The sequence below is a fragment of the Phragmites australis genome, chromosome 2 (genome assembly GCF_958298935.1).
Source record: "Phragmites australis chromosome 2, lpPhrAust1.1, whole genome shotgun sequence".
Taxonomy (NCBI): domain Eukaryota; kingdom Viridiplantae; phylum Streptophyta; class Magnoliopsida; order Poales; family Poaceae; genus Phragmites; species Phragmites australis.
Window position 1 is genome coordinate 28,197,040 of NC_084922.1, and position 26,006 is coordinate 28,223,045.

Sequence of the window (26,006 nt, forward strand, 5' to 3'; positions counted from 1 at the left end):
GAGGTCTTTGACGCCGGTCACCACCTTCAGCAAGGTCGCTAGCGCCCCCTCCTCCAGGTCCCCTTCCGCACCGATGCGGGTCCTAGTGATGTCGCCCGAGCCTGTGTACATCTAGGCGAAGCAGGCCCACTCCCGCAAGGGGGCCAGACGGCGGCGCAGGTAGTCGGCCACCACTGTCACCAAAGTCAGCCCCGCCCGGCGCAGGTCGTCGATGCGGTTCAGCACCAGGCGCATGCGCTCATCCTCCGCGGGGGCCGCCTCCCAAGTCGGCCTGTGGGGTTCCATCGGCGTCTCGGGCAACGTGAGGCAGTCATGAGGGCTGACGTCGACGTAGACCCAGTCCCGGCGCTAGTCCTCCCATTTGCTGCGCAGCACTTGCGGGATGTAGAGTTCGCCGAGCCCATCCCGCAGGCGGAAATTGCAGCAGCCGACGACGTCCATGTCGGAGGATCCCTTCTTCCCGGTCGCTCGCAGGACAAAGAAGTGCCAGAACAGGGCCACCGACGGTGGCACTCCCACGAATATCTCACAGAAGTGTGCGAAGATGGCCAGGATTACCACCGAGTTTGGACTCAGGTGGATGAGCTGGATGCCGAAGGTGTCCAGCACTTGAAGGAAGAAGGTTAAGAAGGGCGGCACCAGCCCGGCGGTGACGAAGGAGACGAAGATGACGATCCGCTCCGGCCGGCGCGTGGAGGGCGGAAAGCTCGCCAGTGTCACCACCGACACCTCCCGCTGGCCGGCGGGCACCATGAGCTTACGGACTTTCTCCGCCCCCTCCTCGTTCACGATGCGCGACTCCCACAGCACGTTGTCGGAGCTCGACTTGTCCCAGCGGCTACTTCCTGCCCTCGGCATCTTTGGGGGTGGGGAGTGTGCTGGAAGGGATGAGAAGGAGGGTGTGCTATGCGCTGAAGGGGGCGAGAGCTCCTGAGCGCAAGGAAGAAGAAGAAGACGGAGGTGGCGATCGCAAGAATGGCGTAAGGGGCAACGGTTCGCTCCCCTCTCCTTTTTATGTCCTGGGGATTTCAAATGGCTCTTTCCACGGCACATTCTGCGAAGCACCTTCCCCTCGATCGGCGTGGTCACCAAGCGAATCTCCCTCGATCCGTGTGGTTGCCAGGCGCACTATCCTCGATCCGCGCGGTTGCCATGCGCACCTCCCGCCTCGTTATCATGCTCCTCGGAAGTTGGAAGGACACGCGTCCTTTCGGTTCCCCGCCTGAGCCGTACCGAAAGCCTAGGCCAGAAAGACCAACGCCCGAGAATAGGCCACGTGGCATCGTTGCTGGGATCGGCCTCGAAGAAAACGAGGGCCCCATCCACAGTCTCTGGGCCATCGCCTACCAATATGCCCGGGGGCTGCTGTCGGTGACATGGGAACCAGGGGTCCCCGAGTCCTAAGGCTAGGATAGCAGAGTGCCACGTGGCGCCCTCCCTCGGGGACTATCTCCCCGAGGTCCAAGAAGACCAAGATTCAGGAGAGGGTGCTCGGGGCCATGAACAGTGGTCCCCGAGTACCCGAGTTCCCCGAGCACCCGAGCAGTCAAGTTCCAAGAGAGAGTGCTCGGGGCCATGAACAGTGGTCCCCGAGCACCAGAGTTCCCCGATGACAAGAGAAGTCACAGTTTCGGGAGAGGGTGCTCGGGGCCATGAACAGTGGTCCTCGAGCACCCGAGTTCCCCGAGGACCCGAGCAGTCAAGTTCTGGGAGAGGGCGCTTGGGGCCATGAACAGTGGTCCCCAAGCACCCGAGTTCCCCGAGGACCAAGGAAGGGCATATCCGGGAGAGAGTGCTCGGGGCTGTGAACAATAGTCCCCGAGCACTCACAGTTCCCCGAGGGCCTGAGAAGTCCTTCGCCGGTGGTTCCCACAGGGGCTCAGCGGCGAGGTATCAATTAGTGAGAGGCCTGATGCTGCATTTAAGAGGGCGTGTGGCCTGTCACTTCCAACCACTCCCCCCACGCCTACTGTCAGTCCCTGCCACGGTTTGGCAGGGAGGCGTGGGGACATTTAATGCACAGGTCCTATCGCGCGTCATCCAGCGCGCCTCGGGATAATATCGCAGGGCTCGAGGCGTAACGCCTGCCGCCCTGCTGTGTCAGGCTCGCTCTGACCGGCCGGGCACGTGGGGCTGCTCGGTGGCTGCCCGGCGGGCCCTCCCCGCTGCACCCGCTGAAAAGCGGAATGATGACCACGAAGACCGGACGGGGGCGCGTTTTCAACCCTCCCCGTCACCTCAAGCTGCAGCCCATGATGGTTATTTTCCATTTATGATGCCTTAGAACTTGCGCCATCCTTTCTGGGCACGCTACCCGCCCCGACAGGTATAAAAGAGGGGCGGGCTCCTCGGAGAGAAAAGGATCGAAGGACGAACAACTCTGGAACTCGGAGTAAATCAAGACACACAGAAGACAAGCCAACGAAGAACAAGAAGCACGAAGCTCTAGACTTAGACAAACGTCCTTGTAACACGAGAAATCCTCAGAGAGATATTCCCTAAGCATTTATAGCATACAAACAGGAGTAGGGTATTACGCTCCGCGCGGCCCGAACCTATCTAAAATCCCCTGAGCATTTATTTCCTCCTGCATCCGATCATCCACTCCACCTGCATCTCATTTATTCCCATTTATTTCACGTACGAGGAGGACTCAGAATCATCCCCCCCGGCCAAATCTCAAAGGGGTCCCTCCGGATCCTCGCTTGGGAGTTCACCCTCCGACAGCAGTGCCCTTGTCTTCCACCGGCGATCAGCACCCCACAACTTCGTCTGTCCAAGGAATAGTGCTTGATATGTTGACGATAGGGATTATTGTTGGGTGGAAGACCATCGCCATATGAAGGTGTCTGGCACTCCTGATTACAGGCACACTGTTTACATTAGGTCCCAATTTTGTATATATTCAAGTAGGAACCATAAGAGCACTCGAGATATCCTTAATCCAGCGACCATTGGCATAACCTTGTGTTGTTGCCTGTTGACCTTAATTTCCTACATTGCTTACCATTTGCATTCCAAATATTAGAAAGTGTCTGAATACATTAAACATCCAACCAATTATCTGTCCAGAAACGGGTAGACTCTCCATTCTCCACCTCGACCATGATTGAAGTCTTAAAGAAGGCGAGCAAATTACTTTCATGCGATACTCGTCGCCCGTCTAGGGCATAACACATTTTAAAACACTGTTTGTGACGTGTAACTAGCATTAAGCTTCATCGCTACATTTTAAAACACTGCCAGTGATGTATAACTAGTCTTAAACTTCACGGGCACATTTTAAAACATTACTAGCGACGTGTAACTAGTCTTAAGCTTCACGACAGCTAGAAATTCTATCAGACTTAAAGGTACATGAATTACAAAATGAGAAGTAAAATTAAAAAAACAGAAATTTGGCTGAAATAGCCAAAAACTTCTAGTGAAGTGTTGATTAATCAGAAAGGCACTTTTCAGCCGCCCAACAAGCTGCAACGCCTCACAAACCCAACCGGCCAACCCGGCATCCCATCCGATCCTGTCCGTCCATCATCTCCCGCACGAACCTCAGCGCACTACCCCACCTCCCCGGGTCGCCAAATAGCCCACCCCCGCCCCCGGTATCTCCCCTACCCTACCCCGCCTTCCCATCTCCGGGTCCTCCGGCCGCCGCCGCCGCCGCCGCCCGAGAGGTAATCCCGACCCTACCCACCGCCATGTGGCGCCGACTCCAAACCCTAGCCCCCGCACTGCGGCGTGCCGCCGCTGCCGCCCCCGCGGCCCCGGCTTCCTCTGCTGCCCGAGCCGCTCCGCTCTCCTCGGCCACGGCCGCCTTCCGCCGCACCAGCCCGCTCCTCTCAGGTGAGCCCGCCCCCGCTCTTTCTCGGATCTCGGGTTATCTGGAGGCATCGGGCGCTGATGATTGGTTTGGTGGTGGGTTCGCGTTGTGCAGGGGACAAGCCGGCGACGGTGGAGGACGTCATGCCCATCGCCACGGGGCTCGAGCGTGAGGAGCTCGAGGCCGAGCTCCAGGTGAGACGGCCCGGGCCTTTTGGAGGTTTAGTTGGGGGGCGTTGGAGCGGAATGCACGTCCGATTCGGTCCTGGGAAATGGTTTCTGATTCGTCGATCTGGTTTGGGTTTTACAGGGAAAGAAGCGGTTCGACATGGATCCTCCCGTTGGCCCCTTCGGTACCAAGGTGAGGTGGCCGTCGTACATTTGATCGTTGTTTTGTGTTCTGAATCTGAGATCGAGATCATGCACGGAGGATATGTTTAGGTAATTAGGTTTATTAAACTACTTTGGTGCTTCATTCCTTGGTAGTTTAATGAAATGACTGGGATGTATAATCCTGAATTGATGATGTCCTGGTAAATTAGTCGTTAGTGATTATATTTGTATTGTGCTGCAAAGTGTTGACATTGTTGTTAGGGGGGAAATACAGTATATTATGTTGTTCTTGGTGCCTCATTCATTGTTACTCATATTTTGTTATCTGATTGTACTATGCTCTAACATAAAGCATGTTTATTAGTATATCATTTTTTTTAACAAAAATAACTGGGTTATGTGCTTTATGCTATGGCTGATGTGTTTTCCATCTGTCCTCCATTTGTCACTACCGTAGCACCAATGGTTCCATGTTTTCTTTGAAATGATTTTTAATTGCTTTCCGCATATTAGAAACAGACAGATACTTTTTGTTTCAAACTCCCATGCATCAGACACTATGGATTATATAGTGCACATTAAACCCTGCTCAATATCGTACTGGAATCATGTTCCAAGTTCCATATTATATCTACATGAGTAACTGCCTATCAGGGCTTACTCAAACTATCATTGTATATGCATGATAATTTGCTTCCTTTTTCTATTTTAAGCTGCTTTTGGTATATGTCATGCTCATTGCCTAGCCATGCTGGAATGTGGAAGTAAAATGCTGATGAGAACTGATTAATTATGAGACGCACTTGCATACTTCAGAACATTTGTACATTTGTGCAAAAGAACCCTGAATATTTAATTGCGGGTGTTCTATCTTGGCAGTATTGGCATTATACTGCTTTATCGCAGAGAGACACCAGGCAAACTGATACCTCTAATTATTAACTGTATAAGTATTTTATGGCAGTAAGAGTCAGTTATCTACAATTCTGATTTGGAATAAGCTTGATTGTTCAGTTGTACGTTGTAAAGGATTTTAAGTTTTAATCTTCTCTTCTGCTTCAACTTAAGTTTCATTTCTGTTAAGTAATTTTGTGTCCTGGTTGGCTTGATTGTGATATATAACTCAACTTTAATATCACAGCTTTTTTTTTTTTTGAATCACAACTTGTAGGATTCTGATTACGTGTTATAGTATGCCCTTGTATAACTCTGACTTCAAGTCCACTGACTTAACTTTCATGTTCTTTGAGCTGTAACATTAATATTGCTATCTCAAGGCTGTAACTAGCCATGGCAATGTTTGTTTCATGCCTAGGGTAAACACTCTAGTCTTGTGGTTGTATTTCTTCTGCTAAAATATTACCCTTATCATCCCCAAAAAATGGGCACCTGTGCTATCGTCTGGGAAGGTGCAGGACTGAATGTGTTCGAGTTTTCCTTTATCACTGAAATTCTATAATTGTGGTAGGTCGTGCGCAAGCTTATTGAGCTGCAGGTGCAAATTATGTAAAACCAGTGATGATCGTCAGATAGTGTATTACATGAAATTGTGAATACTTGAAATTCATTTCAGATTACATGGCAGACATGAAGGTTTTAAAGTTGAGCCTTTATGGAAAGTTGGAAACTTATATTTCATAAGCTCAAATTCCATCAGAAGTTTTCTGATGTATTTTTCTCATGTCCTTTCTATTTTGCTCAATCAACTGTACACTAACATTAGATGTTTATCACTTCGCATTATTGTGCCTTACCCTTTTGTTTTTGCTTTTGCACCTAAAACTATGTACATATCATCCTTTTCTATTTTGCATAAATGATGGCCCACAATTTTAAGTTACAGTTTCTGCTGCAATACCTATGGACTGTTATAATATTTAGAGATGTGCCTTATTCTGTAAAGGGGTGCTGGATCTAAGCATGGAGTGTTTTGTTGTTCTATCCTCTTCTCTTCTTAATTCCAGTTCACAAGTACTCTGCGTTGTGTTATTCATCATTTCACTTTGATGATGTACCTGCAGGAGGAACCAGCTGTCATCGAATCCTACTATAACAAGAGGATAGTTGGTTGCCCTGGTGGTGAAGGAGGTAAGTCAGTGTTTGTTTGCCCTTTCTTTTGTTGTGTAAACTAACATGCAGGTATGACACAATTGACATGGTTTCCCCCCTTTTCACCTGCTTTATTTGCAGAGGATGAACATGATGTTGTATGGTTCTGGTTGAAAAAAGATGAGCCACATGAGTGTCCAGTTTGCTCACAATACTTTGTGGTAATTGAAATTACCAAATTGTTGTTTGACATATTATGAACTTATTGGCACTCTCCAGCGTATAGAAGCAGCACATTCTGCCAAGCTGTATTGATCTGTTCATTAATTGAATTATTTGATTGTTTGCTTTGTGCAGCTTAAGGTCATTGGCGACGGTGGAGATCCAGATGGACATGATGACGATGATGACGCGCATCATTAAGGATGCCTCGTGGTTCTGAAAATAAGAATTTGATGAGGCAGATGATTTCATTTACACTTTTTTTAGCACCACAGTACCAAACTGCTCTACCGTGTCCTTGTTTATGAATATACGTTTGGCCATCAAGCAGGTGGTAGTTTTCGCCTAGGGATTTTGTTCAAACATAAACTTTTCCAGACTTGACCCATGCATTTCTTTCAGAGTATCATTGAATAAAAGATGACTGCATCGGATTGTTTTCTTTTGTTACCTAATGGCCATCAGGTGTGATGGACATGTAATATTCAGTCATGCAGCAGACTTGTTCTCTGCTAAGTTTGGCGGGTAGTTTGCAAACAGCCTGCTGAATCTTTGACAATTTTCAAACCAGAGTTTGGTGATGGATCACGCTTTTACTGCGAGAGTGCCTACTATGCAGTTTTTCGTGAAGTCTTGTCTCCATACTTCTGCTCTCGAAATAATTCTGGATTCCGTGGCAATCTCCATGGGGTCATTTTCCTAGTGCTAATTAGTAATGGGTATAGTTTTTGGTGTATACTAACTGCTTTTAATCATCCTAAGTACTGATTTGTTATTATTGGTTCTAACTTCTAAGATTATCTTGTGTATCGGTTTTGTTTGTCGTGTGTAGGGGTGCAATTACTCGGGCTGGGTGTACTCATCCTCTTATCCTAGTTTTTTTGTTTACAAACCTTGTGTGCAAAATGACTCATCAGTTAAGTGGTTAGTGAACGACCAGTTGAGCGGATTGATCTTGTGTCACCATATGCATCTCGAAACGTGTTTGATCTTCGATGCATCAGATGGTACAGAAAGCCAAGAACAGTGTAATCACCTGCTCAACTTCAGAATATAACAGTTATGTCGACACCAAAGGATGCGAGTCATGAGTAGGTGATGTAAACCTTTCCTGTCAACAGATGGCAGATTTCATACAACGGGCACTTGTACCTGGCCAGCTCACCTGGCATAAATGGGCGAACACAACATAGCCCTTGGATTGGAATAAGATACGATACCGGCACCTGTGCAAGTTGTAACATTGGCTATTCACAACATTCAGCAAACTCCTCTAATATTTGTTCCTCGTCGCTAACGTGTCGTGCCGGCATGAGTTGCATAACAAACTCGGTTTCGACGAATGGGAAGGCTTGCGAAATAGGGGATAATCTGCTTATCTTTGTTCCATTCTTTTCTTTACCTTTTCCAGTTCCTGCAAAAAAAAGTGTCTCTTTATATCATGTGTGATGTGAACGGCAGCACTATTGTTTTCCTGGCTGCAGCAGCCGATTTGAGTTGCTAAATTGGTTTGTCTGCTCGATTGGTTACAGCTCCTCAGCCATTCCAAAAGAGAGAAAAAGAGCAGCTTTTTCTCTGCATTTCGTACTACCAAGCATCACCAACTCATGCACTGTCAGCAATGCATTAAATACCACATATACGTTACCTACACATCTGATTCTTCCACAATTGATGAAGTTTCGATTGCGCCAATTGTGCCGCTATATTCATTGCGCGATGGGAAATCGCAGAGAGACCAAAGGATTCCGTGCTGGTGAAGTGATTGGGGATGCCAAAGTGAGTGGTTTTCTTGGACAGTTGAGTGTGACAAGGACGCTGGATTTGGGAGCTCTAGAGGGGGCGTACTTGCTACCCCTTAAAAGAAAATATGCTCTAGGCGAATGGGGAGATGTGGAGGAGCAATGTTCTGCCCATGCTCCGCCGCTGGTGGCAGATCATCGACGACGACGAACACGACAGCAACACGACACAAGAATCGCACACAATTCAGTAGCATGGAGCAGATCAGATCCTTCACTAGATTGGTCACTTTTGTAGAAGTCTGGAGTGTTTTGCTGTTCGTTCTTTGCAAATTGCAGTGCTGTCTAGTTGTTTGATGCTCTTCTACCTACCACCTTCCCTTTTCAACCGTTGTATGCCTGTATGTACTGAACTTTCATGCGATGTATATGAATTGACATTTTTGGCTAGGATATGGTATTCTCTGAGTTTGCAAAAATAGAAAAGCAAGAATGCAAATAAGATTGTGCCTGGATTCTCCTATTCCATAAGCTTCCAGCTAGTGTTCTAGTGATTCAGAGTAGTAACAAATAGACTTGGAAAGAAGGGCGCCAAAAAAACACCAGAGAAATTCCCGCGGCATCGGATGATGTTGACAAGTTCATTCTCTCAGTTCATGTCATGTTACTTTCAGGCATTAATTCGTGGAAGAGTAGGATTACACATGCGCATAGTTTCTTTGGCTGATTCACATTTAACAAGGAGACATGAAATTTTATTTTTTTCATTTAAGTGATTAAAGGCTCACGACTCTTCTTTTTTGGGATACAGGCCATACCATCAGCAGCTTAAGTGGTAAACGAGATAAACTTCTTTTACTCCTTTGATCTGGATGATATAGTAGTTAATGGGAATGTGCACCATGCATACTTCCTTTCATGTGAAGAAAGTGTGAAAAAATAGTTTTATACACATCATCATATTCTGTTTGAGTTTTCTTTACATTTTCCTTTTTACTAATTCAGTGCATCCATATGGAGTGACTGCTAGTGCTAGCAGAAACGATACTTGTAACGACATGTTTCCGCGGCTTAAAACTCGTGGACTGCTGAGCATTAAAAAAGAACTCTCAGGATGCTGACAAAATGATAACATTTGGCAGCAAAGGAGCACATAGAGGGTGGAATAAAATCCTATATTTGAAACTTTGTAATATGTGTGCTCATGTGAAAAGCTGGATTTGAAGTTAACAATATTATATTTTTAGCTTTTGATGCCGTACTCTTTTTTCCGTTACATGCAAGAACATTTATCAGACAGGAAGAAACCAGATAAACAGACCAAATTTTGTTCTGGATTATTCAAGTTTGATCAGAGTATTTGTTCAGCACTAAATCCACTTTAATTTCCTTTTCCTTCCTAAAATTCTTTGAAACGCCTCAAAGTGTAAACACTGAATAAAAAGGACCAAATCAAATACAAAAAAAGAGGCATCACAGAATTAAGAAGAGAGGGAACGTACGGAAGCAGGTTTTACTCAAGCATTTTTCCGGTGAGATCTTGTAATTGCAACCGGCAAGAGAATTTGGAGATTTTTAGATGGCATTATTCTTTCTTGAGACATTGGTGGCCTCAAACACCTCTCTTTAGTTTTGCATCATTCTTTGTTGCAATTTGGTCGTTGACCTGCGTTAATTGTGCCTTGATGTGGACTCAATTCATACAGAAGCTCATCTTTCCGTTCTTTTATTTGGTGGGGGATGATGAACAAAGGTACCCTACCTAACGGTATGCGCAATCAGAAGCATGCTTGAAGCATACTACAATCAACAGTATCCTCTGGCCTCTGTGAGAAGGAAAGAAGTTTGTAATGAAACCGCGTTGAACTGTGATCATATATTTCCGTAATGTTGTTCTTCGAGGCCCACCTAGATAATTCAAAGATTAATCTTGATGCGTTACGTATAAAAATTTGTGTATAAAAATTTGTGTGTTCCGAAGATCCAACGGATACTTATGAAGTCCAAATTTAGTTTTCTATTGCATCATATATTGCACTCTTCAAATTCTGATTTACGCATACATGATTGCTAGGCCCAGGCTCTAGCTTAGCTGATCTTTATTTCATCTGGCAAGATCTCAATCTTGTCAAAACATGTGAAATATATAGTACAACAAGGCACAAAATCATTTTCTGCAGATCAACTAAGGAGGAATAATAACAACATACGGGGAGCACAGGAGGAATAATAACAACATACGGGGAACTCAGGATAATGTTTAGTAGATTACATGACAATAACCAAATGTAGCCGCAAATCATTTCATAACAATACCGTATCTCCAACATTTTAACAAAAGCAAATCACCTCTAACGTGTTGATATGAGTGAACTTAGGTCGTTTTCCTGTCTCTGCAACCTTTGTTATCAGTTGAAAAGAAAGAAGAAATAGTTACAGGGTATTTGAGGCATGGGCGGACCCATCATGATGCATGGGTATTCAAATGAATACCTAACTTTTTTGCAAAAAAATTGATTATACAGCAGCTATACTACGTATATATATCTCTAGTTAGGCCAACTTACTTATTTGCTGCTTCAATCTATCAGACCACCCAGCAAATCATGAGCCCAAACTACTATCCATCCTCCACTCGGCCTATTAACTAGAAAGAGCTCATCTTTTTATACCACAGCAACAAGCTTCAAGAGTTCATGATCTCCATGTTGTGACTCTCCAGTTCGGCAGTCAGCAGTTGAACGTGAATTTTTTGTGCAAGTTAAAGATAGTGACATCATTTAACGCTTCTAAGTCATGAAGGAACACAAAGTTAAATTATAATTTTCTTTTAAGTATTTTGTAATTTCTCTTAATTAATTGAAACTTCTCTACTATAAACAATTTATACTTTAAAATTTACGCTACTATAGATTTTCCGTATTTTAGATTAAATATTTTTTTTAATACTGAATACCCAATCGCCAAATTCTGGGTCTGCCACTGATTTGAGGTATCAATGCTCTTTTCTTAGAATAAAGAAGAAATTATCGATGTTCTTAACAGATGGGTTCTGAATTAACCAGTGTGTGCATAAAAGTCAGGTATTAAACCAGAGAATAAACAGTTAATTAAGAAGGTTTCTGCAAACAATATTTGCGGTTAACAGTAGCCGACAAGATCTGAGCTTTTTAGTAACCACAGTTGTCCACATTTGACTCGTGCAACCTTTTCAGAACACATTTTTTTATAAAAACTTTGTGGATGCTTCACATTTCATAGGGGCATCTGTAATTAGAAGAAACCTATGCTAAATCAGGAAAAGATATGAATATGCAGCCTCCAAGCCTATGGCAAAACACAATCATAGCCTATAACCTCTAGCAAGGAGCAAAGATTAGGTAGTTAATATCCTTGTCTCCATGAGAAACTTCACCTAGCATCCCCTCCCTCTGCATCCTCTGTCATCTCAAGCAAACATAGGGACAAAAACAGGTATAGCTCACATAATCTAGCTTAAGCTTGCCCCCACACTCCTCATCCCAGTGAATACAAAATTGCAGAGGTGTAGTGCATATGATTCTTCCTGCTGCATATAGTGGACCTGTCACATTTTAAGATGAAAAAACCAGGTGCAATTCCTTTGCATTATTCTGCCGTCACATTCGCTTAGCAGTCACTAGTAGTTTAGATTTGACTTAGGCCGTTGTTTAATCCATTTTAAATGTGCATCGTCGAGAAGGGATCGGAGCCTACCTCTACCCTGCAGCATGTGCAAAAGGCGCATCGCTTTCCTTTCAGGCAAGAACCTCAGAATAGCAGCAGTTTGTTATGCATGTCGCTGATCGGGAATATTTTGGCCGATGTAAACGTTACGAGATTTATAACGGAGATGTAAGGAGTACGAAAGAAGAGCAGGAAGGTGCGCGAAAATTCTTCGGTACAGGATCTTGTAGTTACTGTCAATATGCAATTTTGCAGTTAAGTGTTACTTTATCACTTCCCTGTGTATGGTTCATGCTCCGCAGATCAGTTTGCTGTCCTGCAGTATCGATATCTTCATAAACAGTGTCACCATGCCGAACATTCGGTATATATTATTAAATATAGTGTCTGAAATAAGATACCAATTTTACCCAATAAAACATCAGTTCTCTGCAGTGCCACTAGGCCTGCAATTGTACCAAGTTGGCTTAGATATCTGTTTGTTGTCGGTGCCGACGATGCCGATACCTTCAAGATAATATATTTCTGGAATCTTCCTAGCTGAAAAGCTCTTCACTGTATTTTCCTAGTATATGAAACAGTACGTATCAAGAGTTTCATCAGTTTGGCGCCCAATTGCGCCTTATGCACGGCCGAAAACACTGATATTTCCTGCAAGAAGAACTACCTCTACAACTGTCCGTAGGAGCTTTTGATCACAGTACGACAGGAGGGAGAAAAACAAGCCTCTTGCGGTGACATCCCACAGGGGAAAAAACGCCAAATATTCTGCCTTTTCCTGCTAAATATAGGTGTTTGATGGAATTGATCTCAGCTCTATCATGACGTGTGCCAAACGAAAGTGCAACCAATAGATTGATTGAGATCCCGTCTCACCCTACGCTATATATATAAGTGGTGCTTCCGTTAGGTTTGTTAAAGGAGGGGATTTACAGTTTTGCATCTCTTATTGATGATGTACAGTAAAGGGATCGGTGATGTTCTAAAAGGGGATGAAGTGAATTAGGACATTTACAACTATTTTGGCTTAAAAACAATACAAAATAAACTTATATCAATTTCTATCTAAATATGGTCTAGATTTATCTAGTGTGTCTACTCTACTGATCAGAGCACTTGGAACCTATCTAAGAAGATAAATTCAAGAATGTAAATGCGGAAACGTAAATAAAGTAGAAAGAGCAAACTCATTATAAGAGATTTTTTTCCATAGTATCAATGGCATGAATGTCACCTCTAGTCCATATTGGAGCTACACAAAGGATATACTCCCGATTGGCACCCGGTCACGGTTCTTGAGCCACCAAATCACAAAGACAAGGCCTCCACCCGGATGAGTCACCAAGCCACCAAGGTAAGGTCTCACTATTAGCCTCTCTTTTGTTTCTTTACTGTCGTGATCACTTCGGAGCTTGAGCCACTAAGGTAAGGATCTCCGCATCCCTGTATAATCGCCTTACCGCTGCTTCACACCAAGTCAGAGGGTCAACAAGCTTGTCGGTGAGTCACCAAGACTCCAAGGTACCGGTGTACCACTTGATACAAGGTTGGACCACTTGGTACAAGGTTGGATCAGTCTCTAGGTAGCAATCACCTAGCAACACTCTCTCTAGGCCTATAAGTACTAAACACTCTCTAATTTTATACTTAATCATCTTGGATGATCACTTTAAGCACTTTGGTGGCTTGGATGTCTTCTCAGGTGTACATAAACTTCTCTGGACTCCAGCACCTTTAAATGATTGAGTGAGTGGGTATTTATAACCTCAAACTCGCGCACTAGCCGTTAACCCAACGGCTCTGAAAAGCTCTTAACACCGGATGATCTGGTGAGTACACACTCACAAACTAGTTGTTGGAACCCCACTCAAACCTCTGTGAACACCGGACATTCTGGTGTATACTTCATCTCCATCACCGGACTATCCGGTGAGTTATTCTGAGCCATTCGAGCCTTTCCTCTTTCTTTGTGTAAATTGCTCTAGTGTATGCATCCGATGCACACCACTTGATCGCCGGACTATCTAGCGAGTTGACTTCAGCCATCCGAGCCAATGCAACCCTCTCTAGAAATAATGCTTCGGTGTTACGCAACCTTCATCACCGTACCATCCGTTGCGTTGAACTTTGTTCTACCTCTTTTGCACTGTTCATTGTCTGATGTATTGTCCGATGTTCATTCCATTCATACCGGACCATTTGATGGGTTGAACCTTTAATCTTTTCTCTGAAAATGCTCCGGTGCAACTCCCACTGATCACCGGACTATTCAGTGAGGCTTAACCTTCTTTCTTTAGCACAATACCTTCTTTGGAAGAATTGCTCTGGTGAGCACTCTGCTCAAACACTGGACCTTCCGGTAAGGCCTTCACGCCTTTCTCCCATTTGACAAATATACTCTGATGAGTTCAAACACCTCGAGCACCGGATCATCCGGTGAGGTAAATCTTCCTGGGACTTCTCCAATTCAGTCGAACTTTATCTTAGCTGCGGTGGCTTCTTCATGTATTGCATCCATAAGACCTACTAACATATATTCTTGACAAATATGTTAGTCCCCTTGACTATACTGTCATCAATCACCAAAATCATAATCATGGTCTAATGGGGCTATTTTTGCTACATACGACCATCGGAGCAACTTTCCTTCTCCGACGGCGCACCTCCCTCCTCGAGTCGTCCGTTTGTGTGCATATCCCTCACGCCCGACATCCTCACGCTTCTGCCACTCCTCATGTACAAGCGTCGGGGCTTCATCTTCATGCTGCGTGCGATGGTCTCCTTAGGCGCCACCATGGAGGTGCTCGATGGTGCGGTGTGTGACCTCTGTCGCATGCTAGCACTGGCGAGCACCCCTACTGCAGTGCCTTGTCTTGCTCCCTCTTCTTTTTCTTTCTTGCTGGTTTTTTTGGCTTGGACGCCTCACATTCTCTCCCTCACGCTTGCGGTCATGTCTGTTTCGAAGGACAAGCGAGAGAGTGATGCTAGGGTTAGGGCTCAGGGCACCGACCGATGTTTTTGTTCCAGCGAAACTGGTGGTGGACTTTCGGATAGGATTGGATGGATAGACTTCGCACATGTAGGTCATGCCGGCGCGAGAAGAAGTGGGCTGGCATAGGGTTTTGCTGGGCTGCACGGCCGGCGCCCACACACGGGATAAGGATGGGTTAGTCCTTTTCTTTTGGGCCGCGTGATTTTCATGAAGGTTTTTTGGTCTCTTTCCATTTAATGAGTTTTCCAATAAATTCCGAATGATTTTCTTTTTTATGCACTAGAATTTATTAATGATTATGGCCCAAAATAAATAAATTTAAGGTTACTTTTTAAGTAATTTTTCAGTGATTTATAATGTTTTTCCTTTATGCACTGAAATTTTTTATGATAATGGCCAAATAAACAAATATACCAAAATGCATGATTATTTCTCTAAAGTGATTTTCTAGTGAACTTAATGATTTTCTTTTAGGCACTGGATTAGTTGACTAATGTGGCCCAAATAATGATATTTTATGCACCAAAATTGATGAACATTTCTCTGAATAAATTGGAACCAACGAGAAAATTTATTTAGAGTATTTTGATGTTATTAGCCATTGTTGGATACTAACCAACATTGTTTAATTTGACGAAGATCTATAATTACTTTCTGACCGACATTGATTGTAATTATGTGATATTTATGTATTTATTAAAATTCTTTCCATTTTCTACTTAACGGTGATACGGATTGGAATCGAGTTTTGCATATTTTTAACCAGACCAACTTAGTGTTAATTTCATGAAAATATTATTTCATGATAATTCTCTAATCTTGCCAAATCTTTTTTCTCAGCTCTCAACGCTTCCTCTATTGCCGTCACAATTGACAGCATAGATCAACTAACGGGGAACAACTTTCCAGCTTGAAAAGCTAAAATGACAGTTGTCCTTGGAGTTTTGAACCTTGACTATGCACTCAGGGTTGATGATCTTACTACTCTTTCCGTTGGCGCAGAGAATTATGAAGAACTTAAGAAAAATTATGGTGCACTTTCTAAGAAGTGAGAGCGGTCCAACCGCATGCCACTAATGATAATGAAGAACTCGATCTCAAATGACATAAGGGGAGAAATTCCTAACTCAGAGAAAGCTAAGACATATTTGGCGTCCGTAGAGGAGCAATTCAAAGGCACCTCCCAGGTTTATGCCAGTACAATTATTCAAAACTCCTCAACTCTAAGTATAATGGGTCTGACAGCATAAGAGAGCATATCATGATAATGACAGACATGGTTGCCAAGCTAAAGGGTATGTACATGGAAATCTCAGAGGGTTTTATTGTCCACTCTATTATGATATCTCTCCCTCTTGAGTTTTCTCCCTTCAAGATCAAATGTAATACTCAGAAGGAGAAATTGACCATGAGGGACTTTGTAGCATCTAGGCCCCTAGGAAAGTGGTAAGTATTTTGGTGATTAATGACAACCGTATCATTGTGACTAATGTGTATGTTTTGAAGGAAATCAAATTCGTTAATTCACAATGATTGAATGGTTTTTCTTGTTCCCTCATGGAGTTCTATTGGTCGATCAAAGGACATTTGCGTCAAGATTAAGGATCTTCTAATTCTAAGTGTCACAAGGTGATGAAGGACATTTAGAGTAGACATATGTCTCTTTTTTGTCTCTTGATCGTACTATAAAGGGGGGCTAAGTGTTGTAGCTTGACTTAGTTGAGTCTAGATATAGTTGGATGCATACTTGCGAAAATCTAGCACTAGGTAGCTCAAAGAAGCCCATGAGTGAGAAGTTGAAAAGTTAGAACACAAAGTCGATTGAATTGGACAAGTTTCAGAAAATTTGTTCTCACTGGGTTGTCCGGTGTGAGAAGAATTAAACTCACCAGACTATTTTTCCTCTCTGTGAAGATTTCAAATGACCTCACCAGATTGTCCGGTGATGGGAGGAATTTTGCACTGGAGCATTTAACAGAAGAGTCATTTTTCAGATAAATTTGAAGTTACATGCACCAGATTTTCTGGTGATCTGAAGGAGGCATACGCTGAACTATTTAACAGAAGGACTGTTTTTCTGGAGAAAATCAGAATTGAACTGACCGAATTGTCCGGTGACTTAAACGAGTTATCACCAGACTATTTAACAGAAACTTGGTATTTTCGGAGGAAATGGATTATAACTCACCGGACTATCCGGTGATGCTATATGGAAGAACACCAAAGCATTTTGCAATGACTACTGATAACTATCAGATCAGCGTGTGGAAAAAGTGAACTCACCGGATTGTCCGGTGTTAACAGAGGCGTGTGCACCGGATCGTCCGATGTTCACAGAAAAAATGAGTGGTCGGGTAACGGCTAGATTTGGACCTCTAGTCTATATATATCCGCTCACTTGGTTTCTTTCATCTCTCTTGCAACCCAGAAATATTCATACATATTGTGTATCATCTAGATACAAGGGAGAGCACTTGAGGTGATTTGCAAGTTCTTAATTGAAGATTAAGGACTCCATTAGTGCTTCAAAAATAGTGAATGTGCATCTAGCTGTTATTTTAGGTTTGATTGGGATCATGTGAACTAGTTAGCTTATTACTCTTGGTGGTTTGCAACACCTAGCCGGTCGTGGAGATTGGAGGTGTTCTCGGTGAGCTCTTGGAGGTCTTATGGGAGCCCCGGGAAGCTCGTGTACTTGGTTTGATGCCTGCAAATCCAGAGATGGAGAAGTGAGCAATCACTAGTGAGCACTTGAGTCTTGGTGACTTAAGGGGGAGCGACATACTTGTGTGGATGCTCCAACGAGGATTAGTGGAGAGTGCCAACTCTTCGATACCTCAGAAAAAACTCGGTGTCCTCTTACTCTACTCTTGTTACATTCGGCATTTTTCTTCTAGCATTTTCTTCATGCAAGTTTCAATTCCGCACTTTACTTATGTTCTATATGCTTTCATGTTTGTGCTTATCTTTCTAGCTTGCTAAGTCATCTAGTTGCTTTTATACATTTTAGGCTAAGTTTGCTCCTTGTTCTAGAAATCGATAGTTGGTTTAGTTTTTTTATTAGTGCCCTATTCACCCCCCTCTAGGGCTATTAGATCCTTTCAGACTTGATCACAATGTGTGTCCGAGAGTAAGAGAGACTGAGGGATGAAAATAAGGATTTTGTTAATCAAATAAGCAGCCCTAGGAACAAAAGAAAATTCCAAGCGGATTATATGTCTAAGAAGAAATTGTATTTCATCGCTAAGTACGACAAGGTAGTGCAGAGGGCACCCTAGGCACCTACTCCTTCTGCTCCTGACATTAAAAAAAACTGAGGATGATGGCTGTCACTTCTGCCATAAGACATTACTAGAGAAATTGTGCTTGTTTTCTGAAGTGGTTCGCAAGAAATGGTAATGATATAATGACATTTATTAATGAATCTCCTTATGATAATTTCTTTCTTATTACTCGATGAATGACTTAGGTGCCGTTGTGCACATTGCCAACTCATTACAGGCATTCCATACTATGAGAACCCTAAGCAAGGGGGAGCAAAGTCTTAGAGTCTCCAACAGAAAAAAGCTGAAGTTGAAGATGTCAAATCACTTCCATTAGTATTAGATAGCAGCTTCATTCTCCATCTTAATAATGTTTGCATGTTCTTTTCATCAGGTGGAACCTTATTTTAGTTTCCTTGTTGAACAATTAAAGTTACGAATGTAATTTCAAAGACAATAACTGTATCATTAAATTTAAATTTAGAAATTATTAGTCTTGCTTCCTCTGAATGAATTTTTGATATCTCTCAATGTCTGTGATCTGAATAGTGAGACTTATTCAAAAAGCACCTAACAATGAGCTTAAGCAGTTCCAACTCGTATAATATGGGCGATAATGATGAATGGAACTTAGTAGAAATTCCCGATGGAGTCAAAACAGTAGACTGCAAATGGGTCTACAAAACAAAGCGTGACTCCAAGGAGATATCGTAAGGTTCAAAGCAAGGCTTGTAGTTAAAGACTAAGGATGAAAGTACCTCAAGTTTGATAAAGTCAAGAGCAACTGCATTTATGTAAAGTTTAGAAGGGGAAAATTCACCATCTTAGTCATAAGAAGAATCTCGGTGAAGCTTCTTACATTCTTTATAACAATATTCACCGAGATAGGTCCAATAGCATACATTGAAAGAGTGATGAAGAAATACAATATGCATAAGTGCTCTGTCTCACCTACTCCTATTGTAAAATGCAATAAGTTTAGGGTACTTTAATATGCAATGTCCGATGAACCATTATGAAACTGATCAGATGAAGTCGGTTCCTTATGCTTCAACTATTAGAAGCATTATGTACACACCTTGTTTTTAGTTTTTATAAACGAGATACTTGCAAATATCAGTCAAATCCAGAATTGGACCACTGAAAAGCCGTTAAGAAAGTCATTTGCTATTTGCAATACACTGAATACTACATGCTCATGTTTAAGAATCCGTTTACGGGGTGTGTGGATACTAAAAAATCCATGACATGTTATATCCTCATCCTCGCCAGAGGAGCTATCTCATGGAAAAAACTTCAAACAGACACTTACGGCATCGTCAATGAAACAATATGAGTTTATAGCATGTTATGAAGCTACCGAGCAGGTTGTATAACTAAAGAACTTATGTTATCCCGAAATTAAGAATGTTAGATAACATTTTAAAGCTGCTTACGTAGCTTTTCTAAGTAAAGTGGTATTGTCAAACACATTGACATTAAGTATTATGTTGTGAAAGATAGAATCCAGAATCAAACCATCAATGCCAAGCATATAAATATTGAATTAATACTTGCACTGTCACTCACTAAAGACTTACCACCTCCATATTTTTCATGATCATGTTGCCAGCATGGGGTTATAAGGAAGTCTATAATCCTGGATAAAAGGATCATAAAGCAAACCAACTCCCATTAAGTATAATGAATTTCCATTTCGAGATGGAATGGATACTATAGGTATTTGGGTGTGGTATTTCATCATCCACTGTAACTCTTTGTATTGGTGTATTGTTTCATTGAGAGTGAGCTTATGATGATTAGCCTTACGATCACGGGAAGAATGTTGGAATTGATCTCGGCTCTATCCTGATGTGTGCCAAATGAACATGACCGAGAAAGAGGAGGAGCCCAATCCCACGCTCACACTTTGATCGGAAGCATGACCAATAGATTGGTTGCAATCTCGCCTCGCACTGCGCTATATATAGGGGGGTTTCCGTGAGGCTTAACAAATTTGGAACAACTATAAAAACTAACATGATCATCAGGGCATAGGAGTGAGGCAAAGACCGTCACTGCCACCGAAAAAAATCTCCTTCGCATGTACCCCGGTGTTGCGCCCACACGTCTTCACCGGCATCGCGTCGTCCACGACTACATGTCGTTGTGCACCTACGACACACCTCTGCTCCGTGGCGCCACCGAGCACCCAATGGCATATCCGAACGTTGATCAATCTCACGCTTCCGCAAACTAACGTGTGTTCGATCTTAGACCTAGAATTAGTGGATTAGCACACGATTAAGACCTAACAGTGTTACTCTTGTCCACAAGAACCTTCCCTCAGCACCGAGCAGACAGTGAGATATTCACTGCCTTTATTTTATCTTAGAATAGGAAATAAATATACTTATGCTTATTCCTTGTCATTTTGATTTAAGGTTATATAGTATTATTTAGGAATTGTGCTGGATTAGTGGGCATTAGTTCCTTATCAAGATCAAAGAGGAGGAGAAGAAGAAATTGGGTGGTTAGCTAGGAACGGCTGAAAGAGGGGTCCTAAGTAATATTTATATATTTTCTTTCAAAAATGAAAGTAGTATTTCTATATTTCTGGTTCCATCTCCACTGCCAAAGGGTGCATCTATTCTCCTCCCCTGTCTTGTGCCCCCTGCCCAAATGCATGCATGCCTCCTCCTTAATCCTGCATAGAAATGGCTCAGCTAGTTAGGAATAGGATAGGCCCTGCCGTGGCCTGTGATATGTTGTCCCCACCCTGCTCCCTAGCTCACCATTACATTGCTGCAAAAATATAATCCTGCTTCTCTCTCACACGCACTGCCATCTGTCACACGTACACACACAATGACACCAGCAATGACACTAGTGAGAGGTAAGAGATATTCTTCAGTTCTTTCCTCCCCTCGTGAGCAAAAGGGCCAATCTTTTTATCCTCATCTATCTATCTCCTCTCCCAAATGCCTTAGCTTTGGTTACCTTTGCTGATCATAGTTGTAGGCTGTATGTAGCGATCTTGGCTTTCACTTTCCACGCGACTCCCGGATTCGCTTCTCACGACGGCCTGCGGGCTGCGGCGACGCATGGCGGCCAGCTGTTACCGGGTGCGGATTCAGCAGCCTCAGGCTGGCTGGCTATTCATATTATTCCCTACCCCCTCGGCCGAGCTCACGCTATAAATAGTGGTCAATTGGGCCTGTGCACTTCGTACTTGCAACAGCAACCGAGCAACAAGCCAAGCTTTCTCTTGAGCGTGCAGTTATCGTTGTCGATCGATTACCGGCTGCTCTTCCTTGCACAAGCAGCTACCAAGCGGCGGCGGCGGCGGCGGATTTTGCAGACACCATGAGCTACGGGAGCAACTCTTCTGGTCTGTGTTTCATTTAATCACTTCCTCTTTCCTTCACATCCATGGCCGTTTGCATCCATCCATGGTTGCTTCATGGAGGTGCTGTGTTCGCTGAGACGACTGGCTGGCCATGGCAAAATGCAGGAGGGCGCGGCACGCGACGAGTGGAGTACGGCAGGACGTACGTGGTGAGGCCCAAGGGGAGGCACCAGGCCACCATTGTGTGGCTCCATGGCCTCGGTGACAATGGCGCAAGGTAATTTAACCATGCATACTGCTCACCGCTATCCATCTCTACCTCATATAGTACTCTCAAGATGGTATTTTCAGAACTTCCCAGCAAAGCCAAAGTACTACCTAAATATCATAAGCTGTAGAGTGCTAGCATGAAATTCAGAATGCAACTTGGACATGTGAAAGCACGAATGGGATGGGATGGGATGAGATGACATGGGAGGGAACTAGGTTAGGTTGTTAGGAAATGCAACTTCACATGTCATCGCAAATGTCTTATCTCGATCATTCATTTTCCTAATCTGATTCTTATCTATTTATAGATTCTCTTATGTATCATATGATTTTTTTCATCCAACTATTTAACACAAATCTCAACGCAAATAAACGATCCTAATAAACCATACATCCGCATGCCCCCGGTCGAAATCACCGGCAAGTGTAACTCTGACATGTTGTTATGCATGCACTCCATCGCTTTATTCTCCCAGCTGCTAGAAATGGCTGGTAGGGCCCCTCCATTTATGTCCATGCATACATGTGTATTCCTAGGATTGCTTTGCTCCAAAGTTGGTGATCTCCTTGTCATGCCTCTTTGCTTGCTACCAAACAAATAACCATGGGAGCTAGCCAGCTAGCGCCGCTTCGCTTTCGTGTGCAAGGGAAAGACAAGCCGTGGTGAGAAAGGTGGCGCCGCTCTTTCTCGAAAAGAACATACTCTACATATCCTAAAACAAAATATCCATGGTTGAGTTAATTGTTTATCCTGGTTTTTCTGGAAAGAGCGTGTAAACTCATGCGCTCAGTGATCGTCAAATCGAAGCTTTTTTGGAGGGATAATACAGATTAAATATTGCAGAGCTGTGGGTAGCTCATGCAAGGTTCTGTCTGCCTACAAGAATGCATGGAGCACCTCAGTCTTGTGGTAGGGCATTAAATTACTGAAAATTTTCTGGTGACGACCCGCTTTCTGAGTTTTGGGAGCAAAGCAAAGGATATGCCTGGCATGAATTTGATTTATTTCCTTCAATATGCATGTGCAAACTGTCAAAGTGTCAGCTCCAAATGTTCTGTCTCCACTTGTCTGCTTTTCAAATCAATACCGACTAAATGGCATGTTTCACGACTAAGCTTTACCTGATGTTAGATTATAATATTCAGAAAAAACAAAGTAAATTATATGAATATATATGCTCCTAGAGCCCCTATTGGTTCCCAAATATTTACTTCTGTTATTCCCTCAGCATGTTATGTTCGATTTTGTCACTTCAAATAAGCTCCAACTAAAATATCTTCACTTGCTCACTTTCTGCAATACTTGAAACACTTGTCTAATTTATTTTCCTCCTTTTTGTTTTTTTCTGCAGCTGGTCCCAGCTCCTGGATTCTCTTCCGCTGCCTAATGTAAGAAACCATACTACACTTTCACTTTTGCAATTGAAATATTCATAGTTTCATACAGACATCTACCCTATTCCCCTATGTAATATATAGCTGATTATTATCTTAAGATTTATAAAACTTATCTGAATCAGTAGGCTACCCTATTGTCCCTGCATTTCTAATAAGTTCAATGACTCCGAAACTCATCTCATCCTTGTGCAGATCAAATGGATTTGCCCTACTGCACCAACACGGCCTGTCGTGGCTTTCGGTGGATTCCCTTGCACTGCATGTGGGTCTCTGAACTATACATATGACTCAGCTGCAAAACCTGTAGCTTCGCTTTCCAAGCTTCTGGACTGTTTCTGTGCTGCAACTTGGCTACAGATTCTGAGACAAAAATGAGATTCTCATCCTTTTTTATATGAGCAAGAACTGATTCCCTATTTCTTTTCTGGAACTAAACCAGGGTTTGATGTGGAGGAAACTTCATTGGATGGCCGTGATGATATTGAAGGGCTCGATGCTTCAGCTGCGCATATCGCAAACTTACTGTCTTCCGAGCCATCTGATGGTACTAATTTCAAAATAACACAATAGCAGCAAAACAAAAGGAAATCGCTTAAATAATAAACCGCCGATAGTAACTAATTTGTGCGGCGTATATGAATTCTTGACTTCTATCTTTTAATGTTTAGATTATGTGCAATTTATTCTTATTTGAGCATATACAGCTTTGCGGAATATAGAATTAACAGTTTCTTTGCAAGTTGTCATAGTAATCGCTATTCATCTCTCTAATGTTGATAAATTTGCAATATCAGTGAGGCTTGGGATCGGAGGTTTCAGCATGGGCGCTGCCGCCGCCCTCCACTCTGCCGCATGCTATACTCATGGGAGATTCACAAATGGCATTGCCTATCCGATCACACTCAGCGCAGTCATCAGTTTGAGCGGCTGGCTTCCTTGCTCAAGGTTTGAGCTCGATCTTCTAGTTTGAATAGTGTTAATAGTTTTTCTTTGATGACCTGAATTATAATTATTTTTTCTGTCTTCTTATTTAGGACCCTGAGGAGCAAGATTGAGAGCTCGCAGACTGCTCTGAGAAGAGCTACGGCTTTGCCAATCCTGCTCAACCATGGAAAAGGTTAATACTGATATTGTTTTGCAGCAAATATGTTTACATTTATTAATCTACTGAAAATTGTAAAGAGCTAAAATGGTTTATTTCTTTTGTGTTCTTGCAGCTGATGAGGTTGTCGCCTACAGAAACGGTGAGAGGTCAGCCGATATTCTGCGATCCTCAGGGTTCCAGTGTCTGAGTTTCAAACCCTACAATGGGTATATACAGAAAATTTCTTCAATTTCCTCGCTGAACACTTCATCATTCATTTTCTGAGATCAAGAACTCACAAGATGTTATTTATGCAGACTGGGTCACTATACTATCCCTGAAGAAATGGACGATGTCTGCAAGTGGCTCAGCTCAAGGCTGGGGCTTGACCGATCCCGCAGCTAATCCGAAAATATGTGTGCAGCACAATGTCTTTGAAAGTATATAAGAAGAGGTATTGACAATATACAGGAGAAAGTTGATAGGCTATGTGAATTGTGACTGTCATGGCTTGGTAGCATGTAACCCCATGCGCTTTCCTCATAGCTACATATCACGTTAGTTTACTGGTAATGTACCTTGTCGGTTGTCACCACTAAATTAAAGAGGATGTCTGTAATGTAGTATTGTATTGCTTGTTTGATTACATTCGTAGTAATGCTGTTGAGTCTCATCAATCTTGCAGTTATAATATACCGTGCTCCATATCAGTTTACTGTACTTCATATGGTTACACGTCAGTTCGTCACATAATCAGATCTCCATAATCATCAAAAGCCAAGATGAGAGGTTCAGAAAGAAACCATATAGCATAATTCCAGCTTCAAGGTTTCAAGTACTACACTGAGCAAAGATCATAACTAGGCAAGGTTTATTACACTAACTCACTAAACCGAGCAAAACTCACAGCTGCAAGGGGGAAAAGGGGGGATATCTAGTGCCAGCTGCAAACATGCCTATGTCTTGAGTTGACCAGCTTCATTAAGATCAACTTCCATTTGGATCATGTTGGCTACAATTCTTGATGTTACAAGTGTCAGGGTTCGAGGGACCCTGTGGCACAGCCTGCGCAGATCCCTGATCTATTTGGGGGTGAACATTGATGTGCAAGTAACGTTCATTTAAAAGGTTGAAAAGCATGGCTCAAGGTTACTAGCACTGCACAACAGGAACACAACACATAACCTACTATACTGTAGTTTATCATTTATTGATTCGACGATAGTCTTCCATGCTATTTCTGTCAATGATTTATTCCTGACAATGTGTCCAAAAATAATGGGTTGTCTTCGTGGATCAAAGAGAATATAAAGCGAGGTACACACGATGTATACAGGTTCGGGTATCCAGTTGGAGTAATACTCTATGTCCTATGTGAATGATTATGGGTATGTATTCACTCGAGTATAAGCAATATAGCTAACCTATTATAAGGAGTAGATCAGATCTAGTCTAACTTAGGGCTAAAATTGCCGAGTTCCTCCTACGCTAAGGTTCTGATACCTGCCTCCAATAGCCGAAAGAAGAAGAGCCTCCCTGGGGTCTGAGTCCCCTCCTTATATATGGGTGATGTAACATCTTCTATCCAGTCGTAGTCGATAGGGAGTTATTTTTTTTATAGTCCAAGTAGATAGATCTATCCTAAATACTAGTCTTCTCGAGTTGGATAAGCAATCAATGCCTTTATAGTATACACATTCTGGATTTCGGGCGTATCAAGTACCGCGAATTCGGTTTCATAATATCTAAAGTTGTTAAGTATGCTCACGACATACTCCGTTCGTATACGGTATACTTCTTA

The 26,006-nt window shown here is 43.0% G+C and overlaps 2 protein-coding genes across 2 annotated transcripts; both read left to right on the forward strand.

The window, feature by feature from the left end:
• Positions 1–3,554: 3,554 nt before the first annotated feature.
• LOC133907125 (putative cytochrome c oxidase subunit 5b-like) lies at positions 3,555–6,873 on the forward strand. The gene is made up of 6 exons (XM_062349160.1): positions 3,555–3,843; positions 3,935–4,014; positions 4,130–4,180; positions 6,174–6,240; positions 6,343–6,422; positions 6,559–6,873. The coding sequence occupies exons 1-6, from the start codon at positions 3,699–3,701 to the stop codon at positions 6,622–6,624; spliced, it is 489 nt and encodes a 162-aa protein (XP_062205144.1). The 5' UTR covers positions 3,555–3,698; the 3' UTR covers positions 6,625–6,873.
• A 14,427-nt stretch (positions 6,874–21,300) lies between these two features.
• On the forward strand, positions 21,301–24,878 carry LOC133907149 (uncharacterized). Its single transcript, XM_062349192.1, has 9 exons — positions 21,301–21,495; positions 21,619–21,730; positions 23,076–23,112; positions 23,314–23,383; positions 23,561–23,665; positions 23,916–24,066; positions 24,156–24,238; positions 24,339–24,432; positions 24,523–24,878. The coding sequence occupies exons 1-9, from the start codon at positions 21,471–21,473 to the stop codon at positions 24,608–24,610; spliced, it is 765 nt and encodes a 254-aa protein (XP_062205176.1). The 5' UTR covers positions 21,301–21,470; the 3' UTR covers positions 24,611–24,878.
• The last annotated feature ends 1,128 nt before the right edge of the window (positions 24,879–26,006 follow it).

Bases quoted from the DNA above. Each gene is read 5' to 3' on its own strand.
- LOC133907125 (XM_062349160.1), top strand. From the start codon at position 3,699: ATGTGGCGCCGACTCCAAACCCTAGCCCCCGCACTGCGGCGTGCCGCC. The intron at 3,844-3,934 runs GTGAGCCCGCCC...CGCGTTGTGCAG, and splicing joins CACCAGCCCGCTCCTCTCAG to GGGACAAGCCGGCGACGGTG. The intron at 6,241-6,342 runs GTAAGTCAGTGT...CTTTATTTGCAG, and splicing joins TTGCCCTGGTGGTGAAGGAG to AGGATGAACATGATGTTGTA.
- LOC133907149 (XM_062349192.1), top strand. From the start codon at position 21,471: ATGAGCTACGGGAGCAACTCTTCTG. The intron at 21,496-21,618 runs GTCTGTGTTTCA...GGCAAAATGCAG, and splicing joins CTACGGGAGCAACTCTTCTG to GAGGGCGCGGCACGCGACGA. The intron at 23,384-23,560 runs GTGGGTCTCTGA...GAACTAAACCAG, and splicing joins TGGATTCCCTTGCACTGCAT to GGTTTGATGTGGAGGAAACT.